The sequence below is a fragment of the Nematolebias whitei genome, chromosome 9, assembly GCF_014905685.2.
Source record: "Nematolebias whitei isolate Nwh7 chromosome 9, NemWhi1, whole genome shotgun sequence".
In the NCBI taxonomy this organism is placed as follows: domain Eukaryota; kingdom Metazoa; phylum Chordata; class Actinopteri; order Cyprinodontiformes; family Rivulidae; genus Nematolebias; species Nematolebias whitei.
Window position 1 is genome coordinate 35,479,076 of NC_056506.1, and position 19,685 is coordinate 35,498,760.

Consider the following 19,685-nt stretch of genomic DNA (forward strand, 5'->3'; position numbering starts at 1 on the left):
ATCTTTCTACTTGCCCATGTCCAGCAATCACTGTGCGAGAGGCAGGGGACACCCTGGACAGGTCTCCAGTCCATCACAGGGACATATAGAGACAAACAAGCATTCTCTCTCTCATTCACACCTAGGGACAATTTAGAGTTACCAGTCAGCCTAACATGAATGTTTTTGCTCTGTGGGAGGAAACCAGAGTACCTGGAGAAAACCCACACATGCATGGAGAGAACATGCAAACTCCAACAAGCTCCAACAAGCGAACAAGCTCGCTGGGGGCGGCAGCTCTACCAACTGCGCCACCATGCTGCCCTGATTTATCTTTAGTTGATAAAATAAAATAAAAACTTTTGTTAAAAACGTTTAGTTGCAAGGATGTTTTTTTTTTACTTGTTTTTTTTATTTAAATATGAAACATTTAATAATAAAAAAAGCAGATTAAAACCACACGTAGATCTTCTACAATTCAGATCTATGTCATTGTTAGTGGCGTGATATAAGTGGACATCTACAAAGTCATTCATTTTTATAAAACTGTTTGTTGCAATAGTGACATGAAGTTTTATTTAACCTATTCAATATTATTATTTATGAATCAATACAGTTGTTTTTAAAATAGTGTCACTTCGTTGCATATTTTAGAAGATATTGCAGGTGTAGGTTGTTGCATCTTGAAGAAGGAACTTGAACATGCCTTCAGAGGGTTAAGAAGTCTTCATGTTATATTCAGATTGAGTCAGTGTTGAGTTCAATGTTCGGCAGAGGTTCAACCATCCGCTGCAGGACTCCCAGTTCTTCCAGGGGCTGAAAATAGCTCTTACTAGCTTGTCATGTTGTCATGGCAGAGTTATTCTGACTATTTTCTTATAGGCTCACGACTATTAATAGGAGTCTAAAACTCACAAACAAAAAAAGCAAAAGTTAAAATAAGACACAAGCGTTTCAAAAGAAAAAGAACCCATTTATTACATTCTTAAAACCACAAAAAATGTATCCAACTGGAGAACAATATACTGAATATTGAGTTGGTGTGACTTGGTTTTTCTTGAACTAGTTATATACCTCTTGTACATTTTGTCATACAGGTAAACGAGAAGGAAGTGAAACTATGTTTTTTTTTTCTATTTGTTTTGTTTGTTTGCACAATTCCTAATTTTTCAGAAATAAAAAATAACATTAAGTCACTGGCTTTACAAGACAAAACGTGGAGACACGTGAAGAAGTCGTGGATCAAAACACTGACGCATAACTGAAAATCACAGCAAATAAACATTAAATCCCAATGACAAAATTGATCTTGAACTCTAAACCTTTTAATCCTACCAATCTTAAATTGAATGTTACAATATTAGGACGAACAGGAAGGGCTTTGACACGCTGTAAGTAACATTCACAAAAATAGAGTTTACTGTACGTCCACAGTGATTATGGTTACGGGTCTTAGGTGCAAAGGTGTGAGGAGTACAAGGCTAAAAGACGACACTTTTAATAAAGGGACAAGAGGTCACAGCTAGCACCCTGAGCAGCAGGCAGGAGGTCCTCAGACTCTGCTCAAGAACATCACAGCACCCCAAGTAAGACATCATCATCATCAGCTCAGTGTGTCAGAAAATGGGTTATGTACATGACAGTTGTAAACAGTTATGGCTGACCTTGTGTGACAGACATGGAATAAAAACGAAAAATAATAAAACGAACAGATTTGAGTCTTACTGGCATGGAAGCAAAACTCAGGGGGGCAGCTGGTAGCTCTGTCTGGCCTTAGACTGGTGTCAGGTGAGAAAGAGGAAAATATAAGTGCTTGGTATTGGGAAAAGTGTTGCGTTCAGGGTTAAAGGAGAGAGGAGCTCCAAATGTACAAAAAAATACAACTGCACCAACCAGCAGAGAGGGTTCTGATGCATATGGACCTTTGTAGTCCCAGCCTGAAGCTAAAAGAAAAGCTCTGAATAAAACACAGTTACATCGATGTACTCGTGTCGTACGGACTGCTGGTAGGGAGACCAGTGTTTCCCCCTTCATGATACAGTTCTTGAAGTCATCTTTTGCCTTGCTCTTGTTCTTAGAGTCCAGTTCATCCTCTTGTCTCTTGTAGCAGGGGCGGGCAGCAGCAGTGCAATGAAAACTTTTATTCAGTTTTTTAAAGTTTATTTTTGTTTTTGCCCGTGTTCAAATGTCCTGCCCCCGCCTGCTGTGTCAACTCAGCAACAAGTTCCCATCCCTCCCCTTGATTGGACGATGGACATGCTTTGCCAACAGGGGAGGGGGTTTGTTGCCAGGGAAACCTGAGAATACTGTCAAAAGAGGACAAAAATTCATCCCAAAAAAAAAAAAAAAATTACAAAAAGATCCGAGTCCAATTATCCGTTTTTCTCACATCACTTGTGCGTTCCCTCCCACCTTATCATTTGTCGCTCTCCCTCACTCACACTTAACTCTCTTCAAATACTTACATAGTTATCTATTTACATTCTTATTTAAAATATATGCTTATAAATGTGTATATAAATTAAAGATCATTTCATCTTTTCCTGTCGCTAAGTGGCATTTGCAAGGAAAAGGGTGTGTGGGATTGAGGTTTCTCTTTGCATTACAAGAGCCTATGAAAAGGCAGCACCGAACACTGTGGACTGACAATGTGTGTGTGTTTGAGCTGAGTACACACTGAGTCGTATCATATGTGTTTTTATTTACCGGTACGTCAGAGAAAAATCTGACCTGCGATCTTGGTCCCTTAGTGAAAGGATGGCGTCTACATGAATACACGTCACACCGAGATGCAAGGGCATAGAGGGATAGTGATTATGACTGTTCTATTAGTGATGCCTACTTTGTGTGAAACTGTGTTTTAGTGTGTCAGAGATGAACATTCACCCTTGTTGTTGGGTTCTTGCTTGTGCACTGGTGCTAACTGATGAGGTACATTCATAACTAGTTTGGTGATCCACCGAGGATCAAATGTTAAACATCTTTTAGAGCTTGGAGCTTTTACATGCCATGTGGACTGCTGTGACATCATTACAGTTGTTTTCATTGCTACAATATTCACAGGAACATGGGCATGTGTGGTCTGTAGTGTAAGGTGCTTATGCCTGCTGGGATAGTGGAGGACTACTCTGGGAGACGGAGTACTTAAAGTCCTGGATTGTCTTGTAACCGCTGGTCGTTGAGCTTTAAACTCTCTATGCTTTGCTGTCTCTCCTTTTGATCCTCTACCTCCTAACACTCTTTGTCCATTTCTCATTTTAGTCTGTCTGTCTAGCTGTGAGTGGAGTCTGGCAGAGACATCTCGCTGCCAAACACTTCTCGGTACAATGGCGGAAAACTGTAGGCGGTCTCTGGGTGGACCAAACGGAAAAACTCCAGTTTATCAACGTGGAGGTTACAGATAGACTTCATTATGGGCAGCTTGGACACCATCTGTAATGACAGAAAGCAATGGAAATGTAAAAATAATGGCGCTGTATGTCAGCGTTTATAAAAAAATAGCCACTTAGTTTACACTTTACAAAATATTTTAAATACACAACCGTGTGTCCTCCTATAAAAAGGAGGGTTTGAAGTTAGTTTTCATAACATCACAGGACAAATTCTTCCCCTTTGAGAGTTTAATGATCTTTTACTCAATGCTGACTCCGTTGTCTCTTCTGTCCTTTATATGTTTATCTGGAGCAGTGATACTATATGAGTATTGGTACACAAGGCCCTGTTGTAATTTGTTTGCTTTTTCTGACTGAGATTCATTTCCATTAGTGCTTTTGATTAATATTTGATATGTGATGTGCCTCATGGGTGTGTACTCGAACCTCTAGTGTTTGGAACGTAAATACTTTCATGGCTCAGTGTCTTAAAAACATAATTTCACCAATGACTTTATTGTAGCGGATACTCAGAATTACCTAAATGCTCAAACTTAACAAGTTGATACATTTTCTAGAAAATGTTTGATAATGTTAAAACATAGCTTACAACACTTCTTCAGACAGCAACAGAGTTCTGACCCAGTCAAAAAAATAATAATCATTTGATGACATCTGTGCTTGTTGTACTTATAGATGGATTGCCTTTACATTAAATATTTATGCTTTAAATCTTTATTATCTGAAATAAAAATAACATGAACCTCAAGTGTGAAAAAGACTAATAAGATAAGGGACTATTCCAAAAAAAGTTCAATCTGGTCCTCTGGAAATTAAAAAAAAAAACAAAAAACAAAACAAAGCAAAAAAATCTAGAAACGTTTCGTCTCTCATCCAAGAGACTTCCTCAGTCTGAGGTGCTGTTTTCAGCTCAGTCTCTTAAATAGCACCTTCTCAGAGTGGATCAACTAGTTTGCTGCTGACAACCAAAACCAGCTGATCACATGCTCAAGAAGGACCATCAGCCTAACAATGGGTCATTAGCACACTGATGTCTGTTTACTGTTCACAGAGGGCTCAGTGATACTAGCAATCACAGCATTGTAAGAGGGGGACAGTTGAACACGGAGGCCTCCACCCCTGTTTAATGATGGACGATTTCTTTTCACAAAGATGGCCTCCTTTACTCATCATCGTTCCTCTCTGTCCAGGATGTGAACATCTTCATCCCTGAAAGAGTGACCGCTGGCCTGGAGATGAGTGTAGACCGCAGAATCCTGGCCTGATGATGTTGATCTTCTGTGCTGGGCCATCCTTTTGGCCAGTGGCTGTTTAGTTTCCCCGATGTAAGACTGATCACAGCCCTCCTGACACTGAACAGCATACACAACATTGCTCTGTTTGTGCCGGGGGACTGGATCTTTGGGATGAACCAGTCTTTGCCGTAATGTATTTTGGGGTTTAAAAGCCACTGGGACGTTATGTTTAGAAAATAAACTTCTGATACTCCCTCAACATATGGAATGACCACTGGTCTGGGTCTGGGTTCCTCCTTTTCACCTGATGGCTGACTGGAGTCCTGTTTGGGTTTCTTCTCTGCTTTCAGGAAGGCCCAGTTAGGATATCCACATTGCTCTAGAGCCTGTTTTGTGTAGGATTTCTCCTTCTGCCTGGCTCCTGAACTAGTGGGGATGCTGTCTGCTCTGTGATACAGAGTACTGATGACTCCTAACTTGTGCTCCAAAGGGTGATGGGAGTCAAACTGCAAATACTGGTCTGTGTGGGAGGGTTTGCGGTACACCTCGGTTTGCAAATGTCCTCTATCAGAGACTGAGACCTCACAGTCCAAGAAAGCCAACTTGCCATTTTTTACATCTTCTCGTGTGAACTTGATGTATTTATCCACAGAGTTGATGTGGTCAGTAAAATGTTGGACTTCCTGAGATTTAATTTTAACCCAGGTGTCGTCAACATACCTGAACCAATGACTTGGTGGTGTCCCTGAAAAGGACGTCAAGGCTCTCTTTTCTACCTCCTCCATGTACAGGTTGGCAACAATAGGAGAAACTGGAGACCCCATAGCACACCCATGTTTCTGCCTATAATATTGCTCCCCATATGTGAAGTAGGTTGACTGCAGGCACAGTTTCAAGAGTTGACACAGTTGTTCTGTGGAAAGTGTGGTCCTGCTGCTCAGAGTGGTGTCTGATTTTAATCTTAAACTGACCACCTCTACTGCATCAACAGGAATGCACGTAAAGAGTGATGTGACATCAAAAGAGACCATTGTTTCATCAGTCTCCATGATGACATCCCTCCCCTTATCCACAAAGTCCATGGTGTTCTGTATGTGGTGTTCTGAGCTGCCAACTAAAGGGATGAGTACAGACGCCAGATATTTGGAAACATTGTAAGTGACAGAGTTAATCATGCTAACGATTGGTCTTAAAGGTACACCTTGTTTGTGGATTTTAAGTAAACCATACAGACTAGGTGTGGCCTCCCCTGGGTACAGTCTGTGGTAAAGAATACGGTCAATAGCCTTGTACTGCTCCAAATTTTTCAGGCAATCTATTAACTTCTTCTTGTAACCACTTCCTGGATCTCTTTTCAGAGGTTCATAAGTGTTTAAGTCACTAAGGAGTGTCATAACTTTCTCATGATAGTCTTTCTGGTTCAAAATCACTGTGCACTTTCCTTTGTCTGCTGGGAGAATGATGATGTTTTTGTCCTTGCTAAGAGTGGTGAGTGCAGATTGACCAGATTGGGACCAGATTGAACTTTTTTGGATTTTTCTACCTGGATTATTGAGCATGCATCAGGATATAAGGGACTATTATCATTTACCTTATCGAGTTTCTCCTCACAAGCGTCACTCTTCTGTATACTGTGCTGCAGAGCCAGGTAGACTTTCTCTTGGAGTTTCTGAACCTTTTGGCCTTCTGTCAGCCAGGGGCGATCTGTAGGAGCAACAAAAATTATACCTTACTATTCAAGTTTCTTGTTTTTATTTATGCGTTTTTAATCTCTGACAGAGTAGGTGGGCTATGGTGTAATTTCCTCTGTTTGTTTGTCTGCTAGCAAAAATCTAACAAACCACTGAATTTTAATAAAACTCTCCGAACGAAATCATTAGATGTACACCTACGATAAATTAACTTTTGGAGTTGACATCATTCAAGATGGGAACAGCAGTTAAAAAACTTTAGGAAACAGAAAAGTGGCTCCGTTATTTTAAAGTGATTGAGTTAAATTTGAGTGTGGTAGTAGCTGAGAGTCATCCCCATCATATACCGTACTTCAGATCAACAGATATCTTTGTTAAGAACTGTGGCATGCGAGGTGGCGGGTGATATGCAAATCAATTTCATATCATTCTATTTTTTACACACATCTTTGATATGTAAGCTGATTTAATAGGAATGTCTAAAACCTTCAAATCAGCACTTTTTACTTTATGTTCAGTTAAAAATGATCGCTATGACATTTTATAGTTTACTGCATATGATCTTTGAGAGGTTACTTTAAAAGAGATTACTATAAATGAAAATATCAAATGCTACAATGTGTTCGTTGACACATAAAAACTAACAATTAACAACTGAATAAAACATATGTACACAAACATTTTGTTCAAAACACTATTTAAAAAATGTATAAAATAATGTTTAATAAAATGCCCTAGAAAGAAAACCCCAGGAACGTTTCAAACAGAGAAAAAGAAGATTAAAATGTGCCGGTTTAAAAAAAACAAAAAACATCAGCTGTCACTCTTTGACGTGGATGCAACCTTCATTTAAATAACCAAAGATAGAACCGAACAATGTGAACTTCTTCCTCGTCACACTTGTCTTTATGAATTTGTGTGGGTTAGGATGGGAATTTAAAATAATTACCAGGGGATAAAAGGACAGCGGCGCTGAACAAAGCAATCTCCTCGTCAGAGAGCTGCAGACGGCAGAGCCCTCTCCCCAGTTCGAACACGGCGCTCACCAGATCATCACAGCCTGCACACAACACACAGTGCACTTAATATGTGACTCATCAAAATTAGTTCTTATAATTGAGCCTCTCAAATTATTCATTGAACCTTTTTACTTTCTGTCAGACTTTTTAGAAGCCAACAAAAACAGCCAATATAAGGTTTTCCCACTAGATGGAACTGTAGCACAGATTTTCTGTTTAGAGAGCAAATTGTCTTGTGCTGAAAGTTATTGACAGCTACACTGTTTAAATTACTAGTTTGGCACTTAATGAAGCATGGAATAAAGGATTCATAAGTTTTTAAAAAATATATAAAAGACTTTAATTTGTGCCAGTTATCAGAACGTTTTAAAGTTGAGGCAACAGCATTCTTCAGTGATCCTCACCGAGGGCTTTAAAGAACGGAGCTGAAGCAAATTTTCCATTGAAGAATATGGTGCTGTTGTTGCTGTTGAAGGCGCGGCACATTCTGATGAGCAGGACCTCCAGACAGCCTAAAAAAGGTAGTCGCAAACAGAGGAAGAGACGTGGAGAAAGAAAAAGAAAAGAGAGAGGGCGAACAGCAAAAAGCCCAACGTTCACCCATACGCACAAAAACAGAACACGTGGATAATTTTGATTCAGATTTGTGCACAGCATATCCAAGACAATGTTGAAACAGTTAATAATAAAAAAAAAAAAAACATTAAAAAAAACCCCAGATAAGGTGTTTTTGTAGTTCAAATCATTTACAAATAGTAAATGCATTGTCAGATATGTGCATTTCATTCACAAATAAACACAATATGTGTGGATGAATTTACCCATAAATAAAATTTGTGTTCAGATTTGTGTCGTTCAGAGCAGATTTGAGTTATTGACAAAAATAAATGAAAGAGTGATAAAAAAATAAAATAAAATCAAAGATAGAAGGTTGGAGACAAACAAAAAAAAAAACAAGCAGAAAGAAACTCAAGTTAGCAAGTTTAAAACTGTTAACACTGGAGGACTGTGAACTTTGTATAAAACATGTAACTGGACCTTTCAGAGAGTGCACCGACCTGCTTTCAGCAAAATGATCTGATCGTTCTGGCACAGGTCCATAAAGCCTGCAATGCGCTTGGCGAACTCCACCACGTACTGGATGGCATTGGTGATGTGGTGCGCACACTGCTGCCACATCCACTCTGCCGACTGCGAGAAGTGCAGCGAAAAGAGTTTTATGAATCACCTAAAACTTTCAGTTGTAAAACAATAAATGTCGTCCGTATTATTCTTGGCCGTGTGTTTCACATACTTTGCTCTGGAAGGCCCGGGTTTCCTCCGGTGTGTACTGGACCCAGGTGAATCTCTTCATGTCTTCAGCGCTGTACTGACACGTTTCCAGGTGAGACTTAAAGATGCTTTTGGTGATGTTCTCTGTGAAACACACACACACACCAGTCTCAGTGTGGTCTCATCCTGGGTGTTTGTTCTACAACAGGTTTGTGCTTCCATGTCCCTTTTTAATCATTCGCTTTGCACCATGGGGACGTTCTCCTGCCTCATTTTCACACTTCATCTTCGTGGTCGTTTGATATTTTCTGTATCCTGCTCTTAACTCCCACCAGTCACGATATTTACTATTTTTTTCTTTCTAAGCCCCAGAGCTGCACTGAAAACAGCTTGCTGTTGTAATCTACCCGTGCATACATTATCTTTACGTGCTTCATCCTTTCCAGGTTGCAGGGGTCACTGGTGCTCATGTCCAGCGATCACGGTGTGAGAGGCGGGGGACACCCTGGACAGGTCTCCAGTCCATCACAGGGACATAGAGACAAATGAGACAAACAACCATTCACTCTCTCACTTACACCTAGAGACAGTTTAGAGTTACCAATCAGCCTAACATGCATGTTTTTGGTCTGAGGGAGGAAACTGGAGTACCTGGAAAAAACCCACACATGCACGGAGAGAACATGCAAACTCCACCCAGAAAGGTCCCTGGCCAGGATTCAATCCAACAACCTTCTCGTTGAGAGGCAACAACTCTACCAACTGTGCAAGCTAATAGAACAGAAACATATTTCTTCTGAAGGTTTCTACAGGCACCTCTGCAAAAGCTTTTGCCCTCGTGCATGTAAAACGTCTCCATACTTTATTCTAGCCCAGTTTGTGGAGGTGACTGTTCCTCCCTTTTACATTTCTTATTGCACTGCTTGTTTTACCAGCTTCATCTTGCCTTTGGCCTTAAAAGCAGTTTTGTGTGTGTCATATTCATACAATATGTCTTTGCCTTCGTGTTTCAGTGAATTAGATTTGCTTAGAAAATCACATTTGCTTTTCTTTCTTTTTTTTAACTACATTTGCTTTTTCTCCACCTAGAAATCCACAAATTTTCAACCAAACAGCTGTTCTATATTTTTGTAGCAGTTCATTCAAAGTGCACTAAAACTGAGAAGCAAAGCTAAACAATAATTATCTATCCAGCTGTTCCTATTACCACCCCCTGTCAAAAGTTCTGTGTATCTTTTAGCAAAATATCTCATGATCCAACACACTCCGAACACTCTCTTTAATGAAACTCTCAAAAAGTAATCCTGATTAACTTTTGCAATAGCTCCAAATAAAGGTGGCTGTCACAGCTAATCCACCTTTACCAACACATAAAAGGCCTTGAGTCAATGGATTATGTAGTAGCTAAGAGTTGTTCTAAACACACACTACAAGCAACAACATATCTCACAATATGTGGCTGTGGTGGCCATCTTGAGACAGAGCTGCCATGAAAGGTGGTGGGATATGTGCATTACTTCAAGGAAACTAGGCCTTTAATTCAATCTCATTGTGCATAAATGTTTATTCTTTTTATTAATGATTCATCTATAAAGAATCAAATATGTTTTGACTTTTTTTTCTACTACTGTTCTCGAAACTGTCAATAAAAAAAAAACATTATGTCCTGTGAACTGCTAAGAGCGATTTAATGGGAAACATCTGGAAGAAGTATTAACTTTGCATGAAACAGGAAATTAATATGAAACTCCGGAGACACATGAGAAAATGTAGATCTTGTTAAAACAGGCCTGTCTTTAATATCCTGCCAGTTCTGACCTGCTGTTGACTTATGCACGATCACTATGCGAGGAGTAAAGAAACGTTATGTGACGCTCTCTTTGCTTCAGGAGGAACAAGGAACACAGTTTGTTATTTATCAGCTCCAGACTCACCGAGCTCTGTTATTGAGCAGTCATCGGGCAGATGGTCCGACGGTGAACGTTTGCGCCCCAGCAGCTGATGGGTGTGCAGGAGCTGGCTCCCGTTGGTGTCTGCCGAGTCCAGCACTGTCTGCTGCGGGGAGCTCTGATTGGACATGGGTGAGGATGAGGATGAAGACGAAGACGATGAGGAGTTGGAGGTGTTCCCAGTGCTGGCCCCTCCGCCTCCGAGCAGCTCCAGGCTGCAGTACTCGCTGGCCTCCTCCGGGGTCAGCGGAAGGTCAAACAGGTCAGGCAGCGCTGCGATGTCATCCAGGTCGCTGAGGGTTGAGGTGGAGCCCCCGCTGCTGTAGGACCGACTCAGACCCTCCTCTCCATCATCTGTGCTGCTGCCACAGACTCCATCCTCCCGGGGCAAAGACAGAGGCTTGGAGCCCCCGGTGCTGGCACACTCTTGGGACTTCTGGTGCTTTTGAACCTCAGCGTAGAGGCTGTCCCGCTGTTTCTTTGACATACGACCAAATTTAACAGCTACGGAAAGAAAACAAACCTTTATAAGAGACAAACTGATCACACATGTGTATTGCAATGTGACATCATTCTTAACAAGAAAAAAATAAACATTAAAAATGAGTTTCAGCGTTCAGCAAGCTTTCAGGTGTATTTTGTGTGTGTTTACCATCTCGGCTCATGCCCAAAGCCAAACACTTTTGCAGTCGGCAGTGCTGGCAGCGGTTCCGGTTCGTCCGGTCGATCAGACAGTTCCTCTGGCGGGAACAAGAGTACATAGCATTGTTCTGCTGGCTGCGACGGAAAAAACCCTGGACACACACAAACAAAACCAAAAGATGGTTAAAATGTTCCCACGAAGAAGTTTGTTAAAGTTGGTGTTTGTTCATTCCTCTCACCTTGCAGCCTTCACAGGTGATGACTCCATAGTGAATTCCTGAGGACTTGTCCCCGCAGATTTTACAAGGGATGACCTCGATCTGAGCTGCAGGACCAAAACAACATTGACACAGCAAATCAGAAGGCAGAACACAAATTAAACAGGCAGCTTTTGTTGTGTGAAGAACAGCGGTTACGCCCAAAGCTTTTAGTTAAAAGGCATAAAACAACAGGGAAAAAACCCCACACACATACTGAATACTGAAATGTGCATATTCAGACAAAACTGTCACATTCGTCGCCACACTATGCTTGGTGATCGGGCTTATCCTTCTTTAAAAACAGTTCAAATTTGGTGCTGAATGAATAAAATCGAATTGAGATGCAAATCTATGTTGCCATCTTTTGCCAGCTACAACTTCTTCCACAAATATGTTCAATAACTAATTGTTCTTATAAGCGCAGCAGATCAAATAAAGTGACATTTAGCTGTAAATTGTCAAATTGCAAAAAAAAAAAAAAAAAAAAAAAAGGTAATATATCCATTTCTTAGAAGAAAACCCTTCAAACTGTCTGAACTACAGCTGGTGTTTGGTTTATTCTTCCAAACCTGCAGTTTAAACATGATCGTGCAACAATACAAAATACATAAATAGAAATAGGGACTATTTGCAAAACAAAGCAAGGCTGTTTGAATTCGTGGTTTGGCGGATAATGGGAAGCCCAGCAACTTTACTGGTTCAAGTAATGCCATTCATCTCCTCTAACGTATTCATAGAGTTCAAAAGAAGATAGACTGTGTAAAAACAATACTTTGCATGAATATAACGAATGATCCATGGGTGAATCAGTGATATTGTGAAGCTCTTGAAAAACCTGAACAACGTTAAAGCCATAATAGCTTTAGTTAAAGCCATAATAGCTTTAGTTAAAGGTCTCCTGTTAAAGTTTGCATATGAACTTAGTGCCAACTTTTCTTTAACGCTCTCCACCGCCGTGCTCCGTGAGGATGGGATTGGGGGCCCATTGCTATGAGCTGTTTGGTCCCTATACAAGTGGTGCGAGAGTTTGGTTCGCATTGCCCGGAGTAAGTCGGACCCCTTAAGGGTGGGAGATGGACTCCATCAGGGCTGCCCGCTGATACTGATTCTGTTCATAACTTTTATGAACAGAATTTCTCAGTGCAGCCAGGGGGTGGAGAGGTTCTGGTTCAGTGGTCTCAGGATTCCATCTCTGCTCTTTGCAGATGATGTGGTCCTGTTGGCATCATCGTGCCGTGATCTTCAGCTCTCACTGGAGCGGGTCACAGTTGAGTGTGAAGAGGATGGGATGAGAATCAGCAACTCCAAATTCGAGGTTATGGTCCTCAACCGGAAAAGAGTGGATTGCTCTCTTCAGGTCGAGGGTGAGGTTCTACCTCATCTATGGTAGAACCCAGAGCTCTGGTCACGAGCTCTGGGTAGTGACCGAAAGAATGAAGTCAAGGATACAGGCGGTTAAAATGAGTTTCCTCTGCAGGGTATCTGGACTCTCCCTTAGAGATATGGTGAGAAGTTCAGTTATCTGGGAGAGACTCATAGAACTGCTGTTCCTCCACATCAAGAGGAGCCAGTTGAGGTGGTCCGGGCATGTGGTAAGGATGTCCCCATGGCGCCTCCCCAGGGAGGTGCTTCGGGCAAGTCCGACTGGGAGGAGACCCTGGGGAAGACCCAGGACATGCTGGAGAGATGTCTCTCAGTTAGCCTGGGAACACCTTGGGGTTCTCCCAGAAGAGCTGGAAGAGGTGGCTGTGGAAAGAGATGTCTGGACCTCCCTGCTCAAGGTGCTGCCCCCAAGACCTGACTTCAGACCAAGCTGATGGATGGATGGATGATGGATGGATGGATGATGGATGGATGGATGATGGATGATGGATCTCCACCGCTCAATTTCCTCAAGACAGATTCAATATCTGTCGCATGTTGAGACTGTCCCAACTTGTCAATGTTTGAAAGTAAACAAACGACTCGTAATTTTTAGCTACAAAACATGACTTTGTTGATGTTGTGAATTTATTATAAATTACGTGGTAAACATTTAGCTGTAAATGGCACATATTTAACACATATATAACAATTTCCAATAAAAATACTGTAAATTGCTTATTTTGACAGCTATTATTGCTTTATAGGTATAAAATCAAGTATGACTAGTCAAAATGTTTCTTATTCTTCACTATTTTTGACCCATTTGACTCAAGGACAGCAGAAGGCGTCCGTCTTAATAGCCTCTTCTTTGTTTTGCCTTTCTGCGTAAAGCTGTTACGTGTTTTTTTTTCTTTTTCAAGCTAAGGTTTTCATTGTCGGCTTGAATGCCACAGATGAACCCTGAACATGTTCATAAGAAAGCGATGACAGTTTCTCCTTAACTTCAGCTGGAGATGTCCTCTCACAGTCAGAACTTGGAGCTGTGTGTGTTTGTGTGTGAAGGACAGTGTTCATGCAGAGCGCAGGAGGCAGGGCAGGCAGGATGAAAATCCCCATGTTTTCTTTACAACATGGCAAGGAAGGCAGAAAATGCTGCTTGATGGAATGTTTTTCTGTTGGCATTAATATCACATGTATGTGAACGTTTCTACAATAACCAGCTTGTAGCTTCTGCTGCACCAATGAGCCGTTCCATTGCCGTTGCCACCTAAAATGTTTAAACATGATGTAGCACAGAAGTTGCCACCTTACATGAGCAGACTCCCTCTGCGGGACATATTCAAGGAAAATTAACAGAAAAAGAGTCTGATGTGATCACTTTGGCTCCAACGGGGTCTGATAGCATCAGGTCGAACATAGCCCAATCCAAAAGATCTGTTAGCTAATATTCTGGTTCCAGCACCCCTTCCCCCTTCGTCAATGTTCCATCCAAATAGAGCTGATTTGGTGTCAAGAGTGTTGAAATTTATAAAGCATATGGCCTATCAGTGGAACAACTGCAGCACTTTTTTTTTATTTGACTTGTGCACTGCTTCACCTCTGCTGTCCAGGAGTCCTGCTGACAGCGTTACAAGGTGTAGACTTACACACTTACACTTTATGAGTCTGCAGAGCTGAAACACAGCTCATCGCCAGACATGGGTGCACTTTTTTTAACGCACTCATGCTCACAAAGACCTGCATGTAAGCCTTTTTAAAATCACTTTTTAAACATTTTGCTGGTTTACATGTGCATCCCCCCCTCCCTCCCCCAGTAGCTAATAACCTTTTGTGTGCTACACATTTTGCAAGACTGTGTGAAACTTTGGAGCAACATACTATATGGTGTCTCTTTCCTTCTGGTAACAAAAGCAACTCCAGAAAGTCACCAGTACACCCAGCACTTTGGAATATGTTACTGTGTGCACCTTTCATACGGCCTCACCCCCAGCAAACAGAGTAAACAAGCAGAAGGAAAATCACATGACCTTTGCACAAACGACACAAAGACTCCCTTTTCTCAGCTTGGTTAAAGTAAAAGCAGCTACAGACATATGAGGAGGCAGTTGCTGCTTTGGTCTGCTGTCTGTATGATCGTGGCAATGGTGGTGGCGGGGTGGTCGGGGCATGCAGAACCACGTACCATTGCTAAAAGTTTGTGTATGGAAATCCGGTATTGGTGCATTAAACCGAGGAAGGAAAGTTTCCACCTAATATTCAAGTTAATGAACACTTTCCTGCCTCTTCATGAAAAGCTGTTGAAAATGCTCCAACTGATGAGGGCAGCTGCAGGCATGCAATGGAAAAATATCTCCCTTCCTCCCCTCCCTCGCTCTCTCCCCACCCCGCCCTCATCTTTTGATTATATAACTCCTGTCTGTGAGCATTCTTCTCAGCACTCAATGAGCAACGCTCACACCCCGCCTTCCTCAGGATGCTCTCTCCTTCCCCACTGGCTGCGTGGCGCTGGCTGCTCCTCCGCATTGGCTGACTCATCCATCACTCCGGCGCTGGAGCCTGTCAGCCCATGTGGACTGGTCTGTCCCACTGACACACTTTCCCACTGCAGGAGGAGTGGGAGGCAACAGAAACCTGCTCTGTGCACTTTTAAGGTGGAATGGAGCAATGCATTCCCTGAAGACTCGGTGGTGTCTGGATTAAACAGTTTGCAATCATAAATAAATGCATCAATCAAGGAATCATAGCTCTGTATAAATATTCCACTTCTTCACAGCTGTTTGAGTAGCAAGACGCGCTACATGTCGACTGTAACAGAACAAGCTGTCCTGTCCACCCAGACCGTTCAAACATTGAACTTGACAGTCAGATATTCACCCCCCTCCCTCATCACACACACACACCACCCCTCTCTTGATCTTTGACACTGAGCTCCTGCTTTAGTCCCTTCTATTTTTATCCCGTGCTGAGAGCCAGAATTACTCAGATGCCCAACAAACCAACCACAAACACGACATATTTTCTCGCTGTTCATCTTCAGGAACAAGCAGAAAAGAACAGAAAGCCACAGAGGCTCTGTCAAGAAGGCCAAACTCACTCCCAGTGAAGGCGAGGCATGCTTTCTTCAAACTAAACCAAGGTGATGCTCAGAACACCCTTGGTCAACACTTTGGTTCCAAGAACCTGACAAGCAGTAAGAAAACCAATATAATTTCCAATAATAATGACAATGTGACACAACGAAAAAGAAATGGCAGCCTTAAATGCACATAACCACTAAAAGACAACGTAGTTGGGCTAATAGCTGCTTTAATCAGGCAGCTGGACCTGTTGAATGAGAATATTTTGCCCCAATGACAATGACTAATGCTGTCATGGAAATTACCTGCATTTACAAATGTAATAGGCTGAGAAAACAGACAGAAAGGCTTTGAAGATATACCAACAAAACCGAACAAGTTTGCAACTGGGAGGTATTTTCATTATCAAACATCCTTATTGAGCTTTTTTTTTCTTTCTTTTACACCTGATGGCTCTAAAAAACGTGAAAAGAGTGGAAAAATTTCCAACGCTGACAGGGGAAAACAGCAGACGGCAAACTAACAAAAAAAACAGTTCTTTTAACCCCGTTGACCTGCGCAATGACGCCGGTCTGAGCGTTCTGACCTTTAGCTCTCTTGAGACACCGAACATTCCAAAGAGATCCATGTTTGTTTTGCTAACTGCAAGTGTGCTATGTGAAGTTAGGCCTACATTTGCCATGCTTTAACGAAAACACGGCGGAAGAGTGCAATAATCGGGGATAAATGTGAAAACAATGGTGCACGTTGGAGTAGATTCCAACCTGTCCACAAAACAGAGAAGAAGACGTTGGTAACGGCTGAGACCAACTTGTTGTTGGCTTTAGTGTTTATCAGCTCGCTAAATGTGTAACCACGTTATCTCTACAAGGGGTTATTCAGCAGAGGGTGGGGTCAACTGGGAGGCAAAAGGAAAATCACTGACTTTGTGCTTCCAGCAGCTTTTCTGTTTCTAACAAGGGACAAATGGGTGAGAATTTTCCAACAGGTGTTCTCCTGGCTGGTGTGTCGAACAGTCAGCTTAACGGTATGCCAAGGGAAACCATGAAATTGGATCTTCATGCTCACTAACACATATCTGCCAATTCTCAGACATAGTTTGATGCTACTTCTCTATTTCCTACATTTCAATACCATACAGGGGTCTGCAACCTGCGGCTCTGGAGCCACAAGTGGCTCTTTGGTCCATCTGTAGCGGCTCTTTCAAGCTTTGACCAAAACTAACATAAAACTGAATTTTATTGGTTATTGGTCAAATAAAAAAGGCTCGTTTTAACAGTCTTCCTGTAAGTTTATTTAATTTTTTGCAAATATGTGAATAAAAGGACAATACAAAGAGTAAAGCATACTCACTTTATGCTTTATCTCTTCAAAGTATAGGATATTTAATTTTTCCACGATAAAAAATAAAATCATAAAGTTGACTAAATTGTTAAAATCTGCGTTTTTCTTATCTTTCTTTACAACAATCTGGTATTTTCTTTTGTCTTAAAATGTACAAATATTCAAATGTTAAAAAACGTTTGATTTTTTTTAGTTTTATAAAGTCACCCCTACTGGTCAGAAAAGGCCCCTCCAACAAACTTGAAGTGGTCCACGGGCCACCAGTTGATGATCACAGTTGTACCAGATCGTTGTGGCTCCAGGCACTTCATTTAATGAACAAAGGGGCATTAATGGCTCTTTTGATCATGAAGGTTGCAGACCCCTGGCCCTACAAGTAGCTTGTTTGCTCTGTATGAAGGCTAATATCATGAAAAACTTGACAAGGAAAGCTAACTCCAACCAGCCAACAAGCTGATATCATTTCATCTGGATGCTTTTCATTTTCACACCATTTCCTCATGAGAATCGCTCAAAAATAAGAACTGCCCAATGTTCATATTTACAAGCAACACCTGTTCACTTGCCGGGCTGTGCCTCATTCTTGTACATTTTATTATGATTCTATGCTCAAAGGAGGTGGCACCCTTTACTAAAATGTGCGACGTGAATTAGAAATGTACTAAACGCTCATTCTGTGCACAGGCTGGGCGTTTAGCTGCTGGTGCTTTCAGTGGATTCTATTTTAAAAGATGCAAATACCGCTGGAGGCCGAGCTGAGGCCCACAGAGGGGGGAGCTGGGTGCACTTCACTGGCCTCTTCATGCAGAAAGTCAGTCTTGTGATCCTCCATTGTGACTGTGAAAAGTGCAACAACTACGGCAAGCCAGGAGTATCAAAGCTCCAGCCTTCATGACCCAAACTGCGTCTGAGGGCCGAAACTGGAAAAAAGGTGACTCGACAGTTTTGATCAGGGTGATTGCAAGATGATGAAAGTAACTGGAGGAGAACGTGCTGACAAGTGAAGGAGCAACAGGTTGTGCAAAAAAAAAAAATCCCCAACCTTTTCTTTTCTTGCCCGAGCCAAGAGGGTTTGTTTACATTTGGATATCCTGCCAGAGAGGGAACCTCCCTCCACCAGAGGCCCCAAACGTTTCTCTGTCTGTTTGTTCCTCCTCTTCTTTATTCTTGATCAAGAAATCCTTCTGTCTCTTCTACTACTGAAAAAATAAAAGTCCTTAAAGGTCAAGTTTGGTCCTGGTTAAAAAAACGTTATTTGTACACATTAGAGGGGGAAAAAAGATAAAAATGGAAGCATGAGGATGTTGCAACTAGAATTTTGAAACTTCTGCAGGTGGATGACTTTCATCTAGACCAGGGGTGTCAAACCCACTTACAGAAGGGGACCAAAAATTAAAACCTTTTTCAAACTAAGGGCCGGTTTCAGAATCTGCATTAACTCAAATCAGATAACCAACATCTGTTCTTGGTTGCACATTCCTCAACAAGAGTTTGATGGGTCTCATTTGATGTTCTCTGTTGCACTTCCGACATCATAATCAAAGATTACTGAAAAAAATTCAAGTCATAAAAGTATTTTACATTAAAAATATCATCTTGGGGGCCAGATAAGATGTCAACGAGGGCCACAGTTGGCCCCCGGGCCTTGAGTTTGACACATCTGACCTATACCAACAAAGAAAATGTGATAATATGTCATACTTGTGTGCATGTTAATTGGTGTTAGCAAAATATTTCATGAACCAATGGATGAATTTAAACGGAACTTTCAGACAGTAATCTTTGGGTGTAAATCTACAAATGATGGACTTTTAAAGTCAACCCCATTGAAGATCACTGCCAGAACCAGCTGACTTCAGGAAAACACAGTTTGCTCAGATTTTATAGGTATTCAGCTACAGGCTGGTGTGGGAGTAGCTGAGCATCACCCCCGACACATACTCAGAGCATACCCGTTGTGCAATATTGTAGCTTAAAACGTTACAGTTAGCTGTTGAAGACAAATCAGTTTGTCTGTTAGCAAAATATCACATGAACCATGGGCAGATTTGAATGAAATTCTCACAAAGTATCCACATGGTTGAACATGTACAACTGATTAACTAGAAAAGAGCTAATCGCCTTCACAAAAATGACCATACCATGTCAGATTGAGATATTTAGAGATAAATTTGGGTGTGGTAGTAGATGAGAGTCACCATTAACTCATACGCCATTTCTTTTTATTTTAAGAGGATTTTTGCAAAACACTGGCGTAAAAGGTGCAGACGATTTGTGTTCCCTCACTAAATATTTAAATATATATATTTAGTTTTAATGAGTTATTGCAGTAGGACTGAATGCACAAAGTACGATTGCAATTGCGAATTCAGTTTTATCCCTCCTCCAATCCAACCCTCAGTGTAACCACATGGTGCGTCCGACTGCCCCCCCCCCCCCCCCCCCCCCCCCCCCTCCCCC

General features: G+C 41.6%; 1 protein-coding gene across 1 annotated transcript in view; it reads right to left on the bottom strand.

Annotated features, from left to right (window-relative positions):
* Positions 1 to 953: 953 nt before the first annotated feature.
* The window catches only part of rorcb (RAR-related orphan receptor C b), a 20,001-nt gene continuing 1,269 nt past the window's right edge, over positions 954 to 19,685 (bottom strand). Inside the window, exons 2-10 of the mRNA XM_037682296.1 lie at positions 11,419 to 11,504; positions 11,190 to 11,331; positions 10,523 to 11,041; positions 8,611 to 8,732; positions 8,375 to 8,507; positions 7,721 to 7,828; positions 7,247 to 7,357; positions 6,198 to 6,310; positions 954 to 3,411 (exon numbers count right to left, since the gene is read on the bottom strand). Coding sequence (XP_037538224.1) covers positions 3,250 to 3,411; positions 6,198 to 6,310; positions 7,247 to 7,357; positions 7,721 to 7,828; positions 8,375 to 8,507; positions 8,611 to 8,732; positions 10,523 to 11,041; positions 11,190 to 11,331; positions 11,419 to 11,504 — 1,496 coding nt within the window. The 3' untranslated portion in view covers positions 954 to 3,249. The remainder of the gene's footprint in view (positions 3,412 to 6,197; positions 6,311 to 7,246; positions 7,358 to 7,720; positions 7,829 to 8,374; positions 8,508 to 8,610; positions 8,733 to 10,522; positions 11,042 to 11,189; positions 11,332 to 11,418; positions 11,505 to 19,685) is intronic.